Source organism: Mus caroli, unplaced genomic scaffold, assembly GCF_978045245.1.
Source record: "Mus caroli unplaced genomic scaffold, Mus_caroli_1 scaffold_12, whole genome shotgun sequence".
Classification (NCBI taxonomy): domain Eukaryota; kingdom Metazoa; phylum Chordata; class Mammalia; order Rodentia; family Muridae; genus Mus; species Mus caroli.
In genome coordinates this window covers 53,607,532-53,630,674 of record NW_028227267.1, presented here as the reverse complement: position 1 = coordinate 53,630,674, position 23,143 = coordinate 53,607,532, and the positions used below count along the sequence as shown (strand labels likewise).

The window sequence follows — 23,143 nt, the reverse complement described above, 5'->3', positions numbered from 1 at the left end:
CATGACAAAAGTGCTTAGTGACTTGCTCAGGCTAACTTCCCATGTTTTGACAAAGGAGTTCATAGACACCAGGTGAGTTCAGGGACTGGGGAACTAACCATAGAGATCTTAAACTGAGGACAAGCTAAGGGCCAGAGGAAGGGCATGTGTTCTACTGAAGACAGAGGTGGACCACAGACCACAGTGTTGTGAGGGGAGATGCTTCTGGAGGTGGCTGAGGCTACTGAAGTTTTAGGAGAGGGTCATGGACACAGACTCTCACAGCTCGGGATGTGTGTTTGCTAAGGCCCTGGGAACCAGCACTTTGATAACAAGGAAAATTCTTAGGTACTACTTGTCACTACCATCATAGAAAGCGTAGCCTGAGCAGGGTTTGACATACTACAGGCCTGAGTCTTTTCGTACATTAAACAAGCTAAGAAAGAGTTACATAGTTTTCAGAGGTTGGGGAAAGGCAAAGAATAATATTTTGGAACATTCAATAAAATGGCCTTCAAATCCTTATGTCTAATAATTTAGTCTGATGGAACACTGGTACAATGTATATAGATGCTTTTTGCTTTCAGCCTAGATAACCCATGGTCTGGGTCAGCTTACAGAACTGCTAAACCAAATGGAATGCCCTGCAGAACAGCTAACAATGGGTACTAACATGTGTACAGTTCTTGATTTTGACACTGAGGGACTTTAGCATGGTGGGTCCCTCTATCCTCTAATGTTTATCACTAAGAAGGCCACATGGGGCACAGTGGTCAGACACTAGGGTGTCCAGCAATACCAGCAACTTCATCTTTGGAGTGAAGGGCTGCCCAAGGTGAGGTTGGCAGGAACAATGCTCAGACAGGACAGTCTCCAGCCTGCCCTCAGGGCTTGCTTCTCCACAGGAGTGGCCTACTCCCTCCCTCCAGGTGACTCAGGTGTCAGGTGTAATACCTCCTTGGTATGATTGTAGTGACCACTCCAGGACACAATCTGGAGCTTGCTCTACTCCTGGGGCACAGGAGTGTGATCTTTTCACACTTTGCAATGCCATAAAAACCCAGAAAAAATATTGAGAGCTATTCTGGTTCAAAAAATAAAACAAAAAATTGCCCGCTTTTGAGACTATAATCTCCAAATCAGATGTCCCTCAAAAAGTTGACTGAAAAGGGAATTTCTGTTCACTGAGCCATAGTGCTTTCTTTTCATTTTAGAAGCACTTGGAACATAAAAGACACATTTTTACTGGGGGAATTCACATCCAGGACATTGTCAAAATCACACGAAAAACACAGCAAGCCACTAAGTTACACAGAACAAATAAAAAAAGAGCAATTTAAAAGAAGTCCTTAATAACACAGTACTCAAATTAATCCACAAAACCATGACAGGATAATGACTGTTGTAGCAGGAGGCATCCTGTGCCGTGAGGACAGGTACACATGAGAAGGAGACATGTACAGGTGGGTTCTTGGCTTCTTCAATGGACCCAGCACACCAGTGAGAACAGGGTTCTCCTCTGCCTCAGTTTATCCATGGAGAACAGAAGTATGGGACTGTTAAGACTTTGAGATTGTAGAACATGTGGCTCTGACTTTAGATGCTGACATTCATTGTGGCTTGGCTTATTTTGTATGTCTATCAGTATGTTACTAAATGGTGACTCCTAAACTCAGCTTGTGGAAGAGCAATGCATTTTTACTTCAAGTGGTTAAAACTATTTTTGTTTACTTCATTTTAGTTAATTCTGTAAACATAAAGCTCAAAAAGAAGTCTGCGCATTCCTGTGGCCCCAGTTCACCGAAGACTGAAGCAGTCCGGCCACGAGTTTGAAGGTCATCCTTGGCCACCATAGCGAGTGTCTCAAAACAGCTATGACAACAGGTATCATGTAGGTGAGGATAAACAAGGAACTATGGAAAGAGGCATCTCAAGGTGACACCCTTGTAGTAACAATGACAGGGGAAAGACATACTGGCACATCTGGGAACTGGCTGCGGTAACAGCAGCAGTGACCTTTCCTGTAACCACATGACTCTCGAGTTTTGACAACAACTCAAGTGGAGCCATAGTTCTTCCACATGCAGGGCTGGGTTGCCACAGAAGAACAGCAGGGCTGGGAGCTCCTCAGACTTGGTACTGAAACACTGGGAGTGGGGTTTGGCAATCTAATAAGCCTTCTGGAGGATTCTGACTCTGGAGCTACTATGGGGAGGAAGAAGTGAGTCTATTCTGGTTCGGAAACATAAACCCCAAACAACAAACTCAGAGCCCTCAAGAGGTGAACCCTGCAGAGACAGCTATGCTATATACACCAGTAATCCTTATACATCCAGGTTCCTTGAATTTTTCTAGACAAGCCTTTCAAAAGCTAGCTTGCGGCACTGCATTTTTTGTTTGTTTTTGAGACAGGGTACCTCCACATGGCCCTGACTATCCCAGAACTCACAGAGACCCAGCTGCCTCTGTCTCCTGAGTGCTGGGGCTATAGGCCTGTGCTACCACGCCCTGCATTTGTTTTTAAGGTACCACACTTGCTTAAGGCAGGCTTTATGTAGATCCCTGTTGAAAGCCTTTTTTCCCCATATGATCTGTGGATGTGTGGAGGCTGAGTGTTGCCATGCTGAAAAACTGTTAGGAATCACAGGTTAACCATGATGGTGTGGAGAAGGGGCTCTTTCCTTCCAGGAACCCTTAAAAGGGAATGGAAGGGTAGAGTGCCTGAAGATGGAGCACAGCAGGCCTGAGGGTGTCCTGGGGTAGGGTAGGGATGGAGTGGGGAACTCTCAAGGCAAGACAGAAGAAGGCAGCCATAGCTTGTATATACTGATTTCAGGGTGGGTGTTTACAGAGGTGTTCACACCTGACGACAGGATGAGGTGAAGACGTCAGGATTGACACACTTGAGGTGTTAGAAAATAAGGAACAAAAAGGCCAAAGTGAGGAGAAGCAGCAGCACCCAGGGAAGGGCCTGGGCAGCTCTTTAAACTAGTGCCAAGCAAACCAAGCGGCACGAGGCCCTGCTTGGAAAGTGCCACCAGGGTTGAGTTTCTCCGCTGAGCAGCTTTTTGTGAGCACAAGGCGCACTTGTGTGTTAATATTTGTTTTGGCCTGGAATGCACTGGATGGGAGAAAGCAAACTTGATGAAAGTTGGCAGTGGAGCCATGGGGAGGTGGGGCTGGGGCAGTGTCCCTGACAGAAGCTTCCTTCTCTCACTCTGCTGTGAAGGCTGGAGGCATTCAGGAGAGGTGAGGCTGAGCAGCCTTCCTGCATACTACTGAGAGCCCTGGACAGGCTTTCCAGACTCCCTCCTGCAGCGCATCCTTCACAGGCCTAGGGTCTGTACAGAAGGCTTTCAGAGGGATTTCCCAAGTCTATAGATGAACAGGCCGACCTGAAAACCAAGTGTGGGTGGTGAGTGTTGGGAACAGGCTAGTCTTTATTCTGAAAACTCAAGCTTTACAGACAAGTAGCCTCAGAGTTTAAGGAGGCTGATGCTAGAATTTTTTTCTTTTATTGAAGTTTGGTTTTGTATTTTGAAACAGGGTCTCACTCTATAGACCAGGCAGACCTGGTACTCACTATTTAGCATAGGCTGGCTTCAAACTTGTGGTGGTGATCCTCCTGCTTCAGCCTTTGAAGTGTGGGACTTACATGTGGGACCCAGTTTAGTCCCAGAATTTTAATGCAGCGGCTATCCTAAAGATCAGCTATAGGGGGCTGGTGAGATGGCTCAGTGGTTAAGATCGCCGACTGCTCTTCCAAAGGTCCTGAGTTCAAATCCCAGCAACCACATGGTGGCTTACAACCATCTGTAATGAAATCTGATGCTCTCTTCTGGAGTGTCTGAAGACAGCTACAGTGTACTTACATATAATAAATAAATATTAAAAAAAAAAGATCAGCTATAAAAGGGACACTCATTATGAAAGAGCATGGGTCACATGTCTTCCTGATTCTATAATCATGTACTATCAGTTTGTTCGGGGAACCTTCTATGGAGTTCATTTCTTTTTGGGAGGGGAGGGTTGACAGGGTCTTAGAGTGTAGACCATGTTGGCCCAGAACTCCAGATCTTCTTTCTGCCTTGATGGCCCAGGGCTGAGGTCACAGGTGGGTGACACTTGGCCTGGGTCAAGAGTTTCTTTTAATGCATATACAGATTCTTGCTGCACAATACTTGGCTAATTCGATTTTTTGAAATAGATTCTTAAGTCTCTCACTTACAGTTCAAAAGTCTGTGTGCTGTGAAGGCCAGGTTTTCAGGTAGCCATGTGTGAACTTATTAGGTACACACCATGATAGGAGCTATGTTCAGGCTTGATTTTCCTCAGTGAGGCTATTCATATGTGACACTGGATTAAGAACACAGTGCGTGCCTCACAGTGAGGTGTTGTATGTGGCTATCCAGGAGATATGGCTAATACTCCACACTAACTTCTGGCTTCACAGCATGCTTCGCTCAGAACCTGGACAGGGGCCTGTGGGCTTTACAGCGGCCTCCAGCTAATGAGGGAGTGGTGACCTACATCTTTCAGACTCGAGATGCAGCTCAGTCTGACTGGAGATCACGTGGATTCTACAGAGCAGGAGCTGGGGAGGTATCTGGGAGCCAGGGTCAGTAAGAAGACAAGGCTACGGGATGCTGCCAAGGAGGACAACTCTTCCTGGTCATGGCAAACTGCCTTTGATGCTCCTTCAACTAGGGCTCAACACTGTTCTCACTTCTCACACTGTGTCATGGCTCTTGTGGACTAAGGAGAAACAGGTCAGAGTTGGTTCTCAAGGAACCAAGCTGTCTGGTTAGAACTACCTGCCACTGATAACTACAACTGTGTAAACTTAGTTAGCAAAGTAGAGCTCTGAATTCATGCTAGAATCTTTGTCTCAACTGCATTTCTAGCCACTGAAAGATCAGAAAACCCATGTGTATTCCCTGCCCATGCAGCCCCGGCAGTGGCTTTGAACCTGTGTCCTACCTAGGTGTCAACTGTCTTGTCTTGAGTAGATGACCACATCCTACTCCTCTCCCTCTGTCACCATCATACTCATGGATAAGAAGAGCTACAAGGTGACACTGCTGGTTAATTAGCCAGAGCAGGCGTGTGCAGGACACACAGTCCTGGGCGTGGGAATGAGAGGATGTAGGGAAAGGTCAGAGATATCAATTTAGCACTTTGGTTCTTTCCGTCAGCTTCTTTAGAACCATCACATGTCCACCACCACCGCAACCTCACAGAAGCTGAGAAAACGGAACAGAAAGGTTACTATAATGCTTTACTAAAAATGATGTCACAAGGAGCCCAAATCAAGGGATTTAAAAATGTCAAGAATCCCAAAAGTATGTAAAGTGTTTACGGCTGGCACACAAGCACAAGTGTGCTGTCAAGATCAAGGAAGGACTCGACAACATCTTCTCATTAGACTGCACTGCCACTGAGGGCAGACTGAAGATCCAGGCTGTCAGCATCCCTGAGACCACACTTCGCATGCTACATTTTTTACTTGAGAATTTTAAAATTAAAACACAGTAAAACCTCATTCATATGCTCATCTATGCCATTCCACAACCTGCACTTGATAATCAATGAGCAGAAGCAGGTTTGTAATTTAAGAACTAAAATATGGTAACATTTATAAACATATACCCCTATCAGAACAATCACTTGCCAAGTTAGAGTAAGTGAGGTTTTATTGTGTATATAGACAAACAGACAAAGAACATAAAACACATATAGGACACTGCTGGATGACTGCAGTGTTTCTGGGAACCTGAGTGCTCTGGCACACAGATGACACTCACCACTGCCCGCGCTCCCCTCTCGTTTGCTGCGAGAACCCCCGCTGCTGTCTCTGCCCGATTTTATGCGCTACAGCAAGAAATAAGAAGATAGAGGAGAGTAAGTGACAACCTTTCAGAATACACAGCCAAAGACAGTAAATTCAAAGCCAGCATTACCACATGTCCCTCAGGGCCACATCATCACGAGCTGATTCAACATGAAAAGGGACAGAATCCTTTTGAAAGTGTGACCACCTGGAACTTACAGAGTACACATCGGCATTCCACTCAACAACAACCACCTTTGCACAGCCAATCAATTAAAAAGTCAAACACCATTTTCTTGATGAGAAGTATCAGGACTCAAACATAATATGAGTTTGAGAAAAGTAAGTGGAAGAGGAAAAAAGTCATGTATGTGCCAAAGGGCATTTCCTCCCCTATCCGTACTGTGTAATAGTTTGTCTCAGACCATTGGAGGGTTTAAAAAGGGCAATGGCTTTTGACATTAAACTTCTAAAAAGCATCATTAAAATCTCACATATACCTAAGATTTGGCCAGGCTGTGATGGCATCATGTGCGTGTGTGTGTGCACACGTGTGTGTGCACGCGTGCGCGTGCGCATATATATGCCTATATGTGTGTGTATGTGTGTGAGCACACACCAGACCACACATGTGCATGGAAGGCAAAGGTCAATGCTAACTGTCTTTTTAGTTGTCCTTTACTTTGATTCTTGAAGCAGGGTCTCTAACCCTTGGAGTCAGGTATTTGGCTACCTGGCTGGCTGGCAAGCTCTAGGGCCTCTGTTCTTGTCTCTGCCTTCTGTGTTTAGGATTACATATGTGCCCTTTACTCGGGTGCTGGTCCTTCAGGCTTGCATGGGAAGTTGTGATTTTCTTTAAATTTCTTTCCATAATATAAGGTTCTTTTGTGTTTTGCTTAAGTGTCAAACTTTTTAAGAGTTATTTTTAAAATTAAATACATTATTTAATATTCATAAATGCATATATTTGTCTTCAACCCAACAATTTATTGACAAAATATAATAACTGTAATATATAAGCATTGAATGTTGGAGCTCCCAGTTTCATAAAAATCAACACCAAAAGGTTAGATAGGTCCTGACACAAAAATAACTGGCTTCAACACATCACTCTTCTCTTAGATCATCCAAGCTAAGAAATGAGCAAACTGCAGAGTTAAAATAGAAATTCAATATGCTTAATATATTTACAGGCTATTCCATCCAGTGGATATGGGATATGCATTCTCCTCAGATGCCCATGGGATATTCTCTAACAGAGCAAGTCTTAACAGCAGCGAACAAATAACAATGAATGCTTTATTATCTTTTCAGTTACCAGTTGAATAAAACTAGAAGTCAATAGCAGGAAGAAACCAAAAACACACGAGGAGCTGGAGACTGAGCAATCCCATTTGAGGGACTAGCGGGCTGTTGAAGACATTGAGAGCAATTGAAAACGTCTTAGAATTGAATGAAGTCAGTACTCATCAGAACCTTTGGAATACAGCTAAGGCAGCTCAAGGAGGAAAGTGTATGGCTATGACTGTACACATTAACCATTAGCGGGCCAGTGGGATAGCTCAGTGGGTAAAGGGACCTGCCCTGCAAGTCATGTGACCTGAACTGGCTCCGCAGACCACACTTTAAAGATAGGAGAAGAGAATCAATTTTACAGTGTTGTCCCCTGACTTCCACACATGCCTGTCGCATATGTGTCACCCCCAGCCACACACACACTCACAATAACACTTTTTTTTTTAATTAAAGAAAGCTGAAATAAATGACCTAATGATGTGTCTCAAGGTCTTAGAGAAACAAAACTAAGTTGAATTCTGAAACAATAGATGGCAACAAATGATTGATAGGATCAGGGCAGAATTAGTGAGATGGAGACTAAGAGAACAAACAACAAATGATAGGATCAGGGCAGAATTAGTGAGATGGAGACTAAGAGAACAAACAACAAATGATAGGATCAGGGCAGAATTAGTGAGATGGAGACTAAGAGAACAACACAGAATTCTACGAAAAAACAAAACAAAAGAGATTGAAAATACCTAGCCAATTTAACCCATATAAAGAGAGAAAAAAAAAAAAGACTCACATTAATAACATTGAAGATGAAAAAGGTGAGGTTACTACAAATTCCAGTGAAATCCAGAGGATTATTACAGAATATATTGAAAACTTCCAAGGGACCAGAAAATTTAGAAGAAATAGATAAATTCCTAGACACATACAACTCACCAAAATTAAATCAAGAAGATAGAAATAAAAAAACAAAAAAAGAAGATAGAAATAACTTAACAGTGTCTATAAATATCAATGACACTGAAGCTGCAATAGAGTCTAACAACAGTGCGCAGGACTGGATGGATTCACTGCAAATTGTACCATACAATCAAAGAAAAGCTAACACCATTGTTCTTCAAATTATTCAATAAAACAGAAGGAGAAAGAACACTATACCAAACCCATTCTACAAATCTAGCATTAGCCTAATACCCAAACTGGGAAAGGACAGAACAAAACAATGGAGAACATTATGAAACAATTTCACTGATGAACATAGGTATAAATATTCTCAATAAAATACCTGCAAACTGAATTTAAAACACATTTAAAAAGATGATACATTGTAACCAAGATGGCACACTGCCAGGATGTAGAACAGGTGGACAGATGCAATACAGCGCATAAGCAGACTAAGTATCTCTGAATCACATGATTACCTCAATAGAGCAGAAAGGCCTTTGACATTATTTAACATTCCCTCGTGATGAAAGCCTTGAAGAAACTAGGAATAGAACTAAAGACCCCCAAGTAGCCAAAGCAATCCTACCCAGAACGAACAGTGCTGTAAGTACCACAGTGCCCAATTTCAGAGCCACCCTAGCAAATGTGAAGGTGGCTCTTCCATCCAGCCCAGGACACTTAGGAAGGAATGAGCTTCTACAAGTGTCAAACTATTTCACTCACCATGCTGTTCCTGTCCTCATCTACAGCCTTCCACTCCCTTGGTTGATCGCTATGTTCCTAACAGCCTTCCACTCCCTTGGTTGATCGCTATGTTCCTAACAACCATTAAGTCTTCTCTCTGTCCATTTAGACTCCTGGCCCACCTTGGTCAGCACTTGTCTGACTCATCTTTCTGGCTCACTCACCAAAAGAAACCTAAGCCTCTGTTGCTCCTGTGCCTTCCCTCCTTCCCAGGACACGAGGAAATGGCCAACCACACAGATGGACTCCTCAGGGCACCAATGGTACAGTCAGAGTCTTGGCCCAAGCCTACAAAATTCTGTTCTGTCCTTTTCACCTGCCTGCTGCAGGAACTAGAGGTGGAGCCTCCCATTAGGCATGTGGCTCTCCTCCCCACCTGCCAGACTTGCAGTTTTCCTCCAGCTCTTCTATTCAGAGATGCATGTGTGTCCCTTGTGGCTTCCCCCTTGTCTCTGCCGACTCAAGCTTTTCTCTAACATCCTAATTTCCAGATCAACATCCATGTGCACTCAAATCCAACAAATACTAGCCAGATGGCTCAGTGGATAAATGTGTTTGCTGTGTAAGCGTGATCACTGAGTTTTACCTCTAAACTCACAGTGGAAGCAAAAAGTCAACTCTTGAAAGATGCCCTCTGATCTTTATACACACTGACACACACAAGCTCATATTCTCTGTATCTCCTTTTCTCTTTGTAGCTCTCACTCTATCTTCCTACATACATACCCACACACAAACACAAATTTTAAAAACCAACAAATCCACCAGAAGGAATCTATGAGCCAACCACTGTTAACAGCCATGATAAGGATTTTGCATATAAATCTTCAAGGTGACACTGAGGTTCAAAGTTAGTTAGCTCTTCGAGTCTAACACCTCATACAAGATAGAGGTCTGACCAACAGAATACATTCTTTCCCAGCAGATGCAGAGGAAAGCCCCCAGGGACATAGCCATGCCAACAGCAATCCCTCCAGGCCATGGATCCAACTCTGGTGTGCCCTCAGGGGTTCCAGGGCAGAGCAGAGACAGAGTAGGAAGAGCTCAGGAGGGACCAGGCTGCAGAGCTACCTAACAGCTCCTGCTCGGCTGGATGGAGGAAGACAGACCCTCCCTATCACAGCAAGTACACTAAAGCAGTAGCCAGCAGGGAGGAGGGGAGGAGCCCAGGCACCTCTGAGATGAGAAAATAGAGGCTGAGTGGGTAGTTTATTAATATAATGCTGGGGCAGAGCTAAACTTTGTGCAATTAGAGGCTTAACAAGAAGGAGGAGCCTTCTGGAGAAAGAGCATCACACTAGGAAAGTCAAATAGGCACAAAAGTATAATTTATGTAAGAAGAGTTGAAGGGAAAACTTAAGGAATCTTTGGAAAGTCAGTTGTATCGGAGGCTGTTTTGCTGGAGCAAACATGTGAAGGAACATTTCCGTGAAGTGGACACAGGTGTGAAAGGATGTTCTGCCAAAGCAGACTCGTGAAAGAACATTTTGCTGAAGCTACACAGGTGAGAGGATGTTTTGCTAAAGCAAGCACATGATAGGATGCGTGATGAAGGACTCTTCGCTAATGACACAGAGGTACTGGTCCCCTTACATGGTGGTGTTGAGCTCCATTTGTATTGACTATAGAGAGAGAAAGGCACAAAAAACTTCTGGTGGTGTGCTGGCGGCTTCTTGCTGCTTCCTTAGACTTGGAACAATTGGCAGAATGATGTCAGCTGATGTAGACTCACGTGCTGAGGCAAGACCTGTGGAGGACACCCGATGTTTGAAGGGAGTATGAATCGGACTCAATGGACTGTGAGAGGGGCTTGCTTGTAGACGTAGCTGCCTTCGTGGTCTTGAGTCTTCACTGATCTTCGCTTCTTTCTGTGTCCCATGGTCTTGGCCCTCCTGCTGACTCATGCTGATTCAGTTGAGGCCTGGCTGTTCCTGCTTGGTCATGCCACTGTTGCTATCCCGACACTACTGAACTGAACTGCTGGGATAACCATGAAGAGTTTGCGAATGGACTGAGGTGCCACTGCTGACCTATGAACTGAGTTGCTCATTTCCTGACAATACAGATGGGATTTGCTCCAAAGAACCATTTCTAAACAGGTCCACTTCCCCCATATCCTAGTAACCTTTCTTTTCCACCTCCTCTGGTGGGTGATGGACTAGAAGGGAGGTTAAAGCATTTAAGAACCATTATTAAGAGTAGGGTTGAGAAAAATTAAAGACTACAAAGAGTTGATGCAAATGAGAACCTGTAGCTAATCTCTGTGACTCCACAGTGGCAGCCTGGCTATGGTGGCCTGCCAGCTCCCCAGGCTCCACAGCCCACTTCAGACCCAGCTAAGGGTCAGTTCCCTTTCAATAATACAACAGCAGCTTGTTAAAAAGCATTGTGACATTCTTGCCACGTGGGAGATACAGGTTTGCTAATGAAATTCACAGCGAGTCACTCTGATTTCAGGCGGAGTGTGAGGGTAGATACAGAAGGAGTCGTCGGTACCATGACAACAAGGCTCTTAGGTCCTTGGTGCTTACCTAAGTGAGAAGCAGCCATATTGTGGGATAAAGAGTAAAACCGACAGCCTCGACAGCTGCTGGCACTGCCAGCCACCTGTGTTATCTGGCTAGGTTATTTAGCTAACTTAAAAGTTGTAAGGTCGTAGTTTTGTACTCTTTGAGAATATATGTTCACCCTTAATGCCAGCACTGGGGAGGCAGAGGCAGAGGCAGAGGTAGACATATCTCGAGTTTGAGGCCAGCCTGGTCTACAGAGTGAGTTCCAGAACAGCTAGGGCTACACAAAGAAACCCTGTCTTGAGAAACCAAAAAAGAAAAGACTATATGTCATCATATGCATGTCTATGTGCATTTGTGAACATGCCTGGAAACATCATATTAAGTGATCTCTGCAAATGGGAGGAATAATTTCACCCTTATCTTTACACATTTTATTTGAATGAAAACTTAGAGTTGGTCACAGTGGCACATGACCGCAGTGTCAGCACTTGGAAGGCAGAGGCAAGAGGACTGAGTTTGAGATCACCTTGGGCAATTCTGTGAGACCCTGTCTTAGTGAATCAATAATCAATTATTAATAAAAGTAATCTGTCTGAATCGGTGCCCCCACCCATGGTACGGGATTGGACACAGAGCTCCTTACATACCAGGTAAGTGCTCAACTACTGAGCTGTATCTCTAGTCCTATTTGAATTATTTAACTCAGTCTTGCTGAGTTGTTCAGGTTGGCCACAAATTTGCCATCCTCTTGCCTCAGCCTCCTGAGTAGCTAGGATTAGCTCCCAGGTCCAGCTCTGAATTTTTAAAAGAATATTTTATTGTTTGAATAGTATGAAAAAGAAATAGAACTACTATTTTGAAAAAAAAAAAAAGCCAATCCCATTTAGGCGCTGGGGGAGAGGGGGATGGGGGTAGAAGAAGAGGTGGGAGGAAAAGAGCAGCCATGGAACAAGACCTAGATCAAGATCTGTAGCCACTGTGGGTCTATGCTTCTCACATTCATAAGAAATGTCAATCATGAATGTCTCTAGCATTACAGGATCATTGTAACAGTTGAGTTAGCTAACACAGGTTGAATGCTTAGCCAAGTGCCTGTCTCCCCACATCCTGAGCAGCACCTCAGCTCCGAGCTACAGGCCCAGTCGCCATGGCTATAGCTAATGTCTAGCCTGGTCAATGCACTAGAGTTAATCAAGGGAAAGCTGCTGCTACAAACATGGAGAAGGCTGCCAGCTCACTCAAGAGCTGGGTACCTAAACCCTGTGCTTTGGCTTGCCTTCCTGATGCCAAACCACTGCATTAGCAGAAGGCAAATGGATGGTCCCTTCTTCTTCCTTTCCTTTCTGAGGACATGGTCACATCTGCATTTCCCAGCAGTTCTGGGCAAAATCTGGGGTTGATTTCAATCACGTGGCTATTGCAAAGAGTATCTCTAGTCAACTTCTCTTGCGGGAAGAAATCAAAGACTGCTTTCATCACACCAAGAATCTCCTTACCCAAGCCAGTAAACAGAGCCCTGCCCCACAGGCTCACGTCTAAGAACAACACACTCAAGTGGGACGCACAACAATCACTCCAGAAGCACGCTTTCACACTCGTCAGTTCGTCCAGTTTTGGCCCTTCTCACTCCTATGACCTTTCTCTTACTCTGCTCCCCTCCATTCCATGTTGATAAGCCAAACTTAAGCGAGAGAACAGCCAGAAGATGTTTTTTCAATGTATGATGTGAGGAGAAATACTGAAGAACAAAGAAAACAATGTTCTTATGCAAATAGAATCACGGGTGGAGGGGGAGAAAGAAAAAGCTAGGGCACAGAGTCTGTGGCAGCCAAATAGGTTTCACAGAAACTGAAGAGGGATTAGTGTTCTCTGATACTTCATGGTCATGGACTAAGACTTTTAATATAAGGAGACTGGTGTATGTTAGTGGTGGAGCATAAAATGCTAAGGAGAAGCTATAACAACAGACAATGTCTAAGTGGCAGTAGGGTCACAGGTTATAATGAGGTCAGTGAGGAAGTATCTGAGGAGACTCAACAGGCACAGAATGGTTAATATGGGTGATAAGTGAGCAAACATGGGAGACTTTGAGTGAGCTATTCAGGGTAAGAATGAACTACAAGCTGGGTGTTGTGGGCACACCTTAATCCTCACACTCAGGAGACAGAGGCAGGCGGATCTCTAAGATTGAGGACAGGGTGATCTATAAAGTGAGTTTCAGGACAGCAGGGGCTACACAGAGAAACCCTGTCTCAAAAACCAAACCAAACCAAACAAAAATAAAGGGAAAACTAACTTCAGATAAAAAAAAATCATTTATTGGTTAAAAAGATTTCTCTAATCTCTTAGGGTCCTGTACAAATAGTTTGTTCTTGTGATGTTTAAATATTTGCCCTGATATACAGTTTACATGATCAATTGAATCCTTCTAATGATGAGGCTTACCAAATACTGGGTCTAATCCCCTCAGGATACCGTCTCAGAAGAAACCATTCTTTTTCTCCATACAAACTTTATTTTTTCAAAGTACAGATGAATATGAAATAGCCCAGGTCTACACAGGAAACAAGCAAAAGCTACTTAATAAATACGTAAGTATGTTGATGCAGAGGAAAGAAAAGGCTGTGTAGTAACCGGAGGAGGGAAAGTCGTTTCAATTCATTTACATTTAGTAAAGTTCTTTAGTCCTTGTGGATATTAGTCCCAAAATGTCAGCTAGATTTTAGAAACAGTCATGCTGCTATAGAGACTGTAAATGGAAGAGCAGGGGCAAAAGGACTCTCAGAGAAACCACTCGTGAATGGCAGCTACGTGGACTCCACCCAGTTCCACTGGAAGATGGAATTAAATTAGTGTTGAATTCCCAGGAATCCTTTGTAGTCAGTGCTTCCTAAAGTTTATGTTTACATTAAAGCCACTGTGGCCTTGGAGCAGTGGCACACACCTGTAGCTCTAGCTGGCTGAGGAAAAAGGATTGCCACCAGTTTGAGGCAGAGCTGCAGAGTTCTTCATAACCCGTAAGGATGGGTTACATAGTAAGATCCTGTCTCAAAAATAAAAGCTGCAGCCGGGCGGTGGTGGCGCACACCTTTAATCCCAGCACTTGAGAGGCAGAGGCAGGCGGATTTCTGAGTTTGAGGCCAGCCTGGTCTACAGAGTGAGTTCCAGGACAGCCAGGGCTACACAGAGAAACCCTGTCTTGAAAATACCAAAAAAAAAGAAAAAAAAAGCTGCTTATGAACTGCCCACAGGGAAGCTCCAAGAAGCTCAGAAGCTAGTACCCAAGGCGCTAAAGGGATCTGCAACCCTATAGGTGGAACAACATTATGAACTAACCAGTACCCTGGAGCTCTTGACTCTAGCTGCATATGTATCGAAAGATGGCCTAGTCGGCCATCACTGGAAAGAGAGGCCCATTGGACACACAAACTTTATATGCCCCAGTACAGGGAATGCCAGGGCCAAAAAAATGGGAATGGGTGGGTAGGGAAGTGGGGGGGAGGGTATGGGGGACTTTTGGGATAGCATTGGAAATGTAATTGAGGAAAATACGTAATAAAAAATATTAAAAATTAAAAAAAAAGAAAAAAAAGAGTTGTTTCAAGATATATTTAACAAAAAAAAAAAAAAAAAAGAAGTCTAGGAAAGCAGGCACCAGGGGCAGAGGCTGCATAAGCAACTGTATCCGTGGAAGCTTGGGCTCACTGCAGATTGTAATGACTTAAAACTGAACGCTTGTTCAGTACCGAGACTCCGCACATGCACTCATGGTTCTGTATGAGGGGTCTCATACAATGAATTCAATCCCAAAATGTGCTTTGTTTACATACTTTTTGGATTCTTATTAAATATGTAACTATAATCATAATAATTTCAACTTGTTCTTACAATGGTTTATGTGTCACAGTTGTGTAATTTCATTAGCATTTGGTACAAAGCAGAGATTGGCCAGTACAGTGGGTTTTAATAGTGTAGCCTAGCTTAGCAAATAAAGACAGCTTGGTATTTTAAAGACTTTCAAAGCAAAACACGTTTGCTTATAATATTTTTACAAGAGATCAGCCACACCTTAGAAGCAAAGACAACCGGCCACATTGTGCAAGCATATGTGGAATCAGACCTTTTCTAAAGCCAGGATAATTGCATTTTTGAAACAAGTCATTTGCCAGCACATTATTCCTTACTTAGAAATATATTTCTAGCCCGGCATAGTGGCATGAGCCTTTAATCCCAGCACTAGGAAGGCAGATGCAAGAGGATCTCCATGAGTTCCAGGCCAGCCTACATAGTGAGTTCCAGGACAGCCAGGCTACATAGTGAAACCTTGTCTTGAAAAAACAAAGGGTTTTATTTTTAATATACCAATATTAAAACAGGAGAGAGGATTCTTTGGGAAGTGGAAACACTGCCATTTCATCTGCTGCAGAAGTGCACTAAAAAGTCTGCTGACTGTGCTCTCCGCACCGTGCTCCACCACGCAGATCCCTCAGGAATGAAGGACTCATGCCACAGCAAGTGGCAGGTTTTCATGGGACACAGTTCTCACCAATAAAAATCAAATTTCCATATTAACCTCTAAGTTACTCCATCTTCTGGAAAGTGCAACATTTATGTATTAGTAGCTCTCCACTAAGAAGCCTGCCCTTAGAACCTGCCCTGCAGAGACCAGATTTCAAACCTAGGTTGCAATTTCAGTGGTATTTCCTACTGTAATAGAGCAGAAAGGGAAATCCTGCCTCCTCTTTCCTTGCCAGACTAGGAGCTCTGCCTTAAGGTAGGGCCCAGCTCTTCACCTCGGCTTTAAACACTGGTTTCCGTTTTATCGTTACTTTATTCACTAGGGAAAACAACTGCCATTAAATAGTAAAAATGCAACGGTTTAAATGGAAATGTTTGCTCAAGTGTCTGAGAATGTACACATCATTCTCAGATTTTAGTTTGCCAAGTAAACTTAGTTCTGTACTGGCTTCTAAAATCCCTTCTTGTTGTGAAAGCTGGCATACACAATATAGATACCATTGAAAGCTGGCATACACAATATAGATACCATTGCAGCCCTTGAACAAAATGTGCTTCAATAGATTCTCCTTCCCCTCAAGTCTCACCCACCGCTACCCTCAGTCCTCCCCTTGTGCCCCCAAGCCATCTCGTTCATGTTTCACGTGTCCTTATGTCCACCCCCATCCATCCTCAGCACCCATTTTTATGCTCTCTTGGTCTCCTTTCTAGGTTTTACAGTTTACAAATAAACACACACACACACACACACACACACACACACAGAGGCTGGGATGCACGTATGAAAGAGAACATGTGGGTCTATCTTTCTGAGCTTGAGTCGCCTTACTTAATATTATATTTCCAGATCCGTTCGCTTTCCAGCAAATTTCATTGTTTGTTACAGTTGAATAAAATTCCAGCTCTGCCTTCTGATGCAAGCTCCTAGCCCTGTGCGTTTCAACTACAGCAGGCTGACATTTTGAAAATTAAAAGACAGTAGTTTTCGGCCCATATGAGATACCTGTTCCCTCATTTCTTTCATTTTTTCCAACCTCTTGAGTTTTGTGGCATATTCTTGAACTTCTTTTAATCCAATATCTGTGCAGAGACGAACCAAGAAACGCAAACCTAAATTAAAAAAAAAAATAGAAATTAAGAAAGGAAAGCTGCACAGAGCAGTTTCAATCCTGCAAATCAGCAATCCTGGCCTTTGACAGAGGCGTGATGAGAGCATTTCATTTTCTCTTAGAATTATAGCCAGGTGTTATAGTATACACCTTTAATCCCAGCAGACACAGGCAGATCTCTGTGAGTTCAAGGCTGCCTGGTCTATAGAGTGTCTTCCAGAACAGTCAGGGCTACATATGAGAACTTCTCTTTCCCTCTACCCTACCCCAGACCCATAACCACACCTTGTATTCTGTAGACCTAGGAGAATGGACTTCCTTGTAGGGGCCCTTCCTTGTCTTCACGCTGCCAGACCACAGGAAGAACAAGGCACAAGGAAATCACTGGATGAGAACTCAGCTTTAACATCTGATAATGTATGTGCCAATGAGAGATACATACATACATACATACATACATACATACATACACGGAAAGATTATAAGGGAGACTTGGCAATAAAACGTAGGTTGTACAGGTAAAGATAAAGATGATGATACTACTAGTAAATACTCTTTTTACTGTTGCTAAATTTATTCTTTTAATCAATATTACCCATGTTAAAGAAACATATACTTTATAGTCAGCCTTGAAGCCAATATCAAATATGTATAAGATAATTACACAAGAGAGTGGACGTGTATACCTCTGAGATGATAGCAAGGTGAGGAAGTAGAATATTCACACAATTTGCCTTGGCCTGTGTGGATCCCACACCTCCATTCCTGGAATTCCTGTGTGTATTCATCACTTTGCTGCACAAAACAGTAATCACTTACATACATCTCACACAATATGTTTAGGTGTGCTTACACAAATGACTTTATTTAGAGACAAGTAGTCTCATGTATCCCAGGCTGGCCTCAAACTTGTTAGGTAGCGAAGACAACCTGAACAAACCCCTGACTTGTGGCTTTACCTTCACAGAGCTGAGATTATAGGAATAAGCCACCAAGCCTGCTTTAGTGTTGCTATTGTTGTTGTGTATATTCGAGTTTGCATCTGGATTTAAGATTGTATTGATAAAATTAACAAAATTAAATTAAGGTGTGGTGGTTTACATCTGTAATCCCAGAATTGAGAGGCTGAGGCAGGACTGCCAGTTTCAGGTCAGCCTGGACTAAGAGTGAGACCCTGTCTCAAATAACAAAGCTTTAAGACACAAAGAGTGTGGCTGGAGAGATGGCTCAGTGATTAAGAGCACTGGCTGCTCTTCCCAAGGTGCTGAGTTCAATTCCCAGCAACCACATGGTGGCTCACAACCATCTGTAATGGGATCTGATGCCCTCTTCTGGTGTGTCTGAAGACAGCTACAGTGTACTCATACATATAATAAATAAAAAAGTCTTTAAAAAAAGATACAAAGAGTGAACTAAAAACAAAACAAACAACCAAAGTGATTTTCTTTCTAACTTATGAGAATGAAATTAATTAATAAGACTTCTACGATTTGTTGTCTCAATACTTTGAGATTTTTTTGTGTGTCATTTCAAAATAATTTGGTTCTCTCATTATAACAGAAATGCAGATTATGGCAGAATATTTATAAAATATGTAAAGGCACAAAGAAAAATGAAAGTTAATCATTCCTTCTCTACTCCCAGAAAACCTAAACATTTTGGGTATTTCTTTGTATTCTATTGTCAGTTATCAAGAGAATAAGCATAAGCTAAGATAAAAACTAGTTTTGTTTTTGAGACAGGGTCTCATGCACCCTAGAGTGGCCTACAATTCATTATATAGCTGGGGCAAGCCCATGACTTCTAATCCTTCTGTCTCCCCTTCCAGGCAAGCAACGCCACGCCCACCTTCAGCAATGCCGGGGAGCAAACTTAGGGCTCCTTGGTTGCAGGGCACATATTCTACCAGGTTATATTTCTCGTCTCTGAAAAATAGTTTCTAGTACCTGAAAGATATCCAATGATATGCTGAAATTGTATTTATTTAATTGAAAAAGTAGTCCCAAAATAAGCCTATTCCTTGGGATGAGTTACAAAGGAGAAGATTCTGTGAATTCAAACTTCTAACCACCCAGGCTCCTGATAGGAATTCAACTCCAGCTTCCAGTAACCTGTGCCAGCTTCCAATGGCAACATCAGTTTCTGAGTCACTGCATTCCTTTCCAGAGGAGTGGAGTGCTGCTCACCAGGAGGTACTGGCACTGTCATGGTTCTGTCTACCAGGATACAGGCTTGTATTCTCTCTCCTGCTCTCACTAGGATGCCCAAGCCGTTTATCTAACTTCCTTCAGTACTGCTGGGATGCAGGCTCCTACCATCCTGCCAGGCTTAAACCATATTCCTTGACAGCCTTAAAATAAGGAGGTATGCAGCATATTTCTCCCCTTACCACAACTGCCATCAAAATTATACTTTAAAAGTGTTAGCTAGATGCTAAACTAATTTCTACCCTCATTTGATTGAACATAGAAAAAATATCCCACTTGAGCTCTAATTCTTTCTATTTTTTTTTTTTTTTTTTTTTTGGTTTTTCAAGACAGTGTTTCTCTGTATAGCCCTGGCTGTCCTGGAACTCACTATGTAGACCAGGCTGGCCTCAAACTCAGAAATCCATCTGCCTCTGCCTCCCAAGTGCTGGGATTAAAGGCATGCACCACCACTGAGCTCTAAAGTTTTGAGTCAGCTTTCTAGTGAACTTCCAAACTAAGTTTTAAGCCAGCCTCTTGCTTCTCCAAGAAGTGAAATGAGCATATTTGCTAGGCCCTAAGTTTCTAAGACTATGGTTCTGCTGCGTTCACACACACAGGTAGACTGTCCCACTGCCGTTGGTATTTGGTGTTCAGCAGTGCTGATGGCTACTTGTGTCTGGCTTTCTTTGTAGATGAGTGCTTTTCTGTTCTGGAACGTTTTCTTCTTTTGTACCTGTGATTTCTGCTCTCATTATCGTTGTGCTAGTTTACTCTTTGGCAACACCCTTCAATCAGGTTGTCTCTGGGCTCAACAGAACATGTTATGTAACTTTAAAATTATTATTTTTAGTGTGTGTGTGTGTGTTGGGAGTAGGGGGTGTTAAACTGGTCATCAGGCTCATGCCTTTACCTTTTGAGCCATCTCTTCAGCTTTCTTTTGCCTTCTTTTTAAAATTCTTATTGTCTTTATCTTTGTTTTCTCTGTTAAAAACCTCCCAATTTTCCATCCCTTGACTTTAATTCTCCCACATCCTTAGTTTCCAGGTGAGCCTTTCTTGTGAGCACTCTCACCAATTACACTTCTTGTTTCTGAGACAGAGGGAGCAACTACTTCTTCACATCCTCTCTGGCTCCAGGAACCACGTTAACCCTTTCATTAAATTATTAGTCAATAGACTAACAACAGCAGTTTGTTATTAATGATTATTAATATACTACATTCGCAATATAATAATTAACTTATATTATGATTGACTCCTGTGAGTTTATTTATATTTTTTGGTAAGCTGTACTTTCCGTTGCTCCATGCTGGCTCTCTCCCCTTTCTGGTGCTCAGATGAGGAGAGCTTTATCCAGACTATCTGCCAACAGAGAAGCCTGTGGTCTTCCCTTGGTCCTGTCCTGCTCTACAAGCAGGTCCGTGCCATCCCGCTTCAGTCCTCTCTTGTGTAAGTGTCCCAGCTCTTGTCCACTGTCTATGGGCATCTGCACTCCACAGACACTGCTTTTTATTGATGTGCTGCTGTGGCACATCTGCAGTTTCTCCGTTTATACTACACCATTCCCCGAAGCCAACAAATGGCCACCGCTTCATCCTTAAAGAAAAGGTTCCCTAGACTACACATTCTGAAGCTAGCCACTCCCCGCTCCCACCTGACATTTTACACCTTCTACTCTTCTGTCTCTGCCTCCACGTCCCCAGTGACTTTCTAAGATCAGTGGTTTCCAGCTGGTGACTTCTACTTTTTTTTTTTTTCCTCAGTGCTGGGTCAAAATTATTATGTAAGTCACCTGTGTACACATTACCTTAGCAGTTCACAATTCGAGGGTAGTTTATGCTTTGTGAATGATATACCAATGGCTCTCTCTCTTGCCCTGCCTCAGAAGAGCAGCTTAGAGGCAATTTATAGAAAATAAAAACAACTAGTTCCAAGGCCAGCTTGAGTTACCTAGTAAGTTCTAGCCCAGTGTGGGCTACAGGAGACTTCAAACAAACAAAACCCCAAAACAGTTTTGGTAGCTGTTCTCTGAAATGCATGGCATCATCTGTAAGGCAGGCCAATCTTAAGTTTAAAAAGTTTTCTTATTTTGTGTGTAAAATGTGTTGCTTGCATGTATGTCTGTGCACCACATGTATGCAGTTCCCTTAGAAGCAGGCCATTGTATTGTTGTGTTCACCAGAAATGATTCTGCTTCAGATAAAATTCTACAAATTTCCCTACCTATGGCTTCAGTTATAATCGTCAATTGATTGTACTTGTTTTAAAAATTATATAGATAAAAGTCATCTTAGATATTTCTTTTATGTACATAATCATTCATTTAATTTTTAAGGCAACTCTTTTTTTATTAGGTATTTTCCTCGTTTACATTTTCAATGCTATCCCAAAAGTCCCCCATACCCACCCCCCCAATCCCCTACCCACCCACTCCCCCTTTTTGGCCCTGGGGTTCCCCTGTACTGGGGCATATAAAGTTTGCAAGTCCAATGGGCCTCTCTTTGCAGTGATGGCCGACTAGGCCATCTTTTGATACATATGCAGCTAGAGACATGAGCTCCGGGGTACTGGTTAGTTCATATTGTTGTTCCACCTATAGGGTTGCAGTTCCCTTTAGCTCCTTGGGTAATTTCTCTAGCTTCTCCATTGGGGGCCGTGTGATCCATCCAATAGCTGACTGTGATCATCCACTTCTGTGTTTGCTAGGCCCCGGCATAGTCTCACAAGAGACAGCTATATCTGGGTCTTAAGGCAACTCTTAGAACACTCTATAAAGAAAATATAAGGGGGCTGAAGAGATGGCTCAGTGGTTAAGAGCACTGACTGCTCTGCCAGAGGTCCTGAGTTCAAATCCTAGCAACCACATGGTGGCTCACAACCATCTGTAATGGGATCTGATGCCCTCTTCTGGTGAGTGTGAAGACAGTGAACCCATATACATATAATAAATCAATAATTCTTTTTAAAAAAGAAAGAAAGAGAGAGACAGACAGACAGACAGACAGAAAGAAAGAATAAACTAAAATGTGGCCTTGGTCTGTCCCTGAGCCAAAGCACTGTGGCTCCTCTAGTGGTTTTCATCAGGAAGCAATTTTACCCTTTCAGGGACATTTCTCAAGACTGGAGACTTCAGGTCTCCACAAGTGGGACAGGAGTGCCACTAACTGGGACAGGAGTGCCACTAACGTCTAGGTGGAGGCTGAGCATCTGCTTATGCAACCTGCTGACGGCCTGCACTTCAGGATTAACTGTTGGGTTCACAAAGGTCCTTTTGCCTACATTTCACTAGCGACACAGGAACATTAAGCACACAGCAGCCTCTTGTAGGGGCTAAAACACCCATTTTCCTGTGAAGAAGCCTGGGAATGGATTTTGTTAAGGATCTGGTATCCTTTTTGCTATCTGTGGAGAAAAAAGTGGGCATGGCAGTCCTCACCCACCTTCTGCTCTAGAGGCAGAACTTCCCCAAGTTCCCCAGTGATCACCCCAGACTCCTCCTCCCTGAGCTTTATCACAAGCCTGGGATTGGCTGATTGCTGACTGGAAACCCTTTCCCAGATTGCACTGAGTTTCAAATATGCTGACAATGCTCCACCTGGCAGTGGACTCTCCTGTTTGATACCTGCAGGGACCCCCTCAATCCACTAACTTCAGGTGCCAGGCAGGCAGGTTCTACTTTCAGACACATTCCTGGACCACTGTAAAGTGACTGAGACTAAGGACCACACTGAAAGGTGTCTAAATAGAAACAGAAAATAGATGCCCAGCTCCACTGCAAACCTAAACAGCCTTTGAAGGAGGAGCTCAAAGTCTGCACTGTTTAAGAGCTCTGCAAGTGACTGCCCTTAGGCCACTGCCTCATGAGAGCAGCGTTAGATAGCCCTATCCTCTCTGCAGTGCTACTGCACTGCTCTTACAAGAGCCCAGCTGAGACTCTGCCTACTTCTTGGATCAGGCTGCACCATCAGAAATCTGGGCTCAGGAAACAAGTGTTTTTACTGTAATGTGTTGCATGTGTTTATTA

The 23,143-nt window shown here is 43.3% G+C and overlaps 1 protein-coding gene across 3 annotated transcripts in view; it reads right to left on the bottom strand.

The window, feature by feature from the left end:
• Positions 1–23,143, bottom strand: part of Ift88 (intraflagellar transport 88) — a 90,843-nt gene that overhangs the window by 5,278 nt on the left and 62,422 nt on the right. For all 3 annotated transcript variants that reach the window (XM_021181484.3, XM_085828684.1, XM_029469188.2), the window contains 2 exons: positions 16,826–16,932; positions 5,784–5,850 (listed from right to left, as the gene is read on the bottom strand). In XM_021181484.3, the coding sequence (XP_021037143.1) occupies positions 5,784–5,850; positions 16,826–16,932 (174 nt within the window). The remainder of the gene's footprint in view (positions 1–5,783; positions 5,851–16,825; positions 16,933–23,143) is intronic.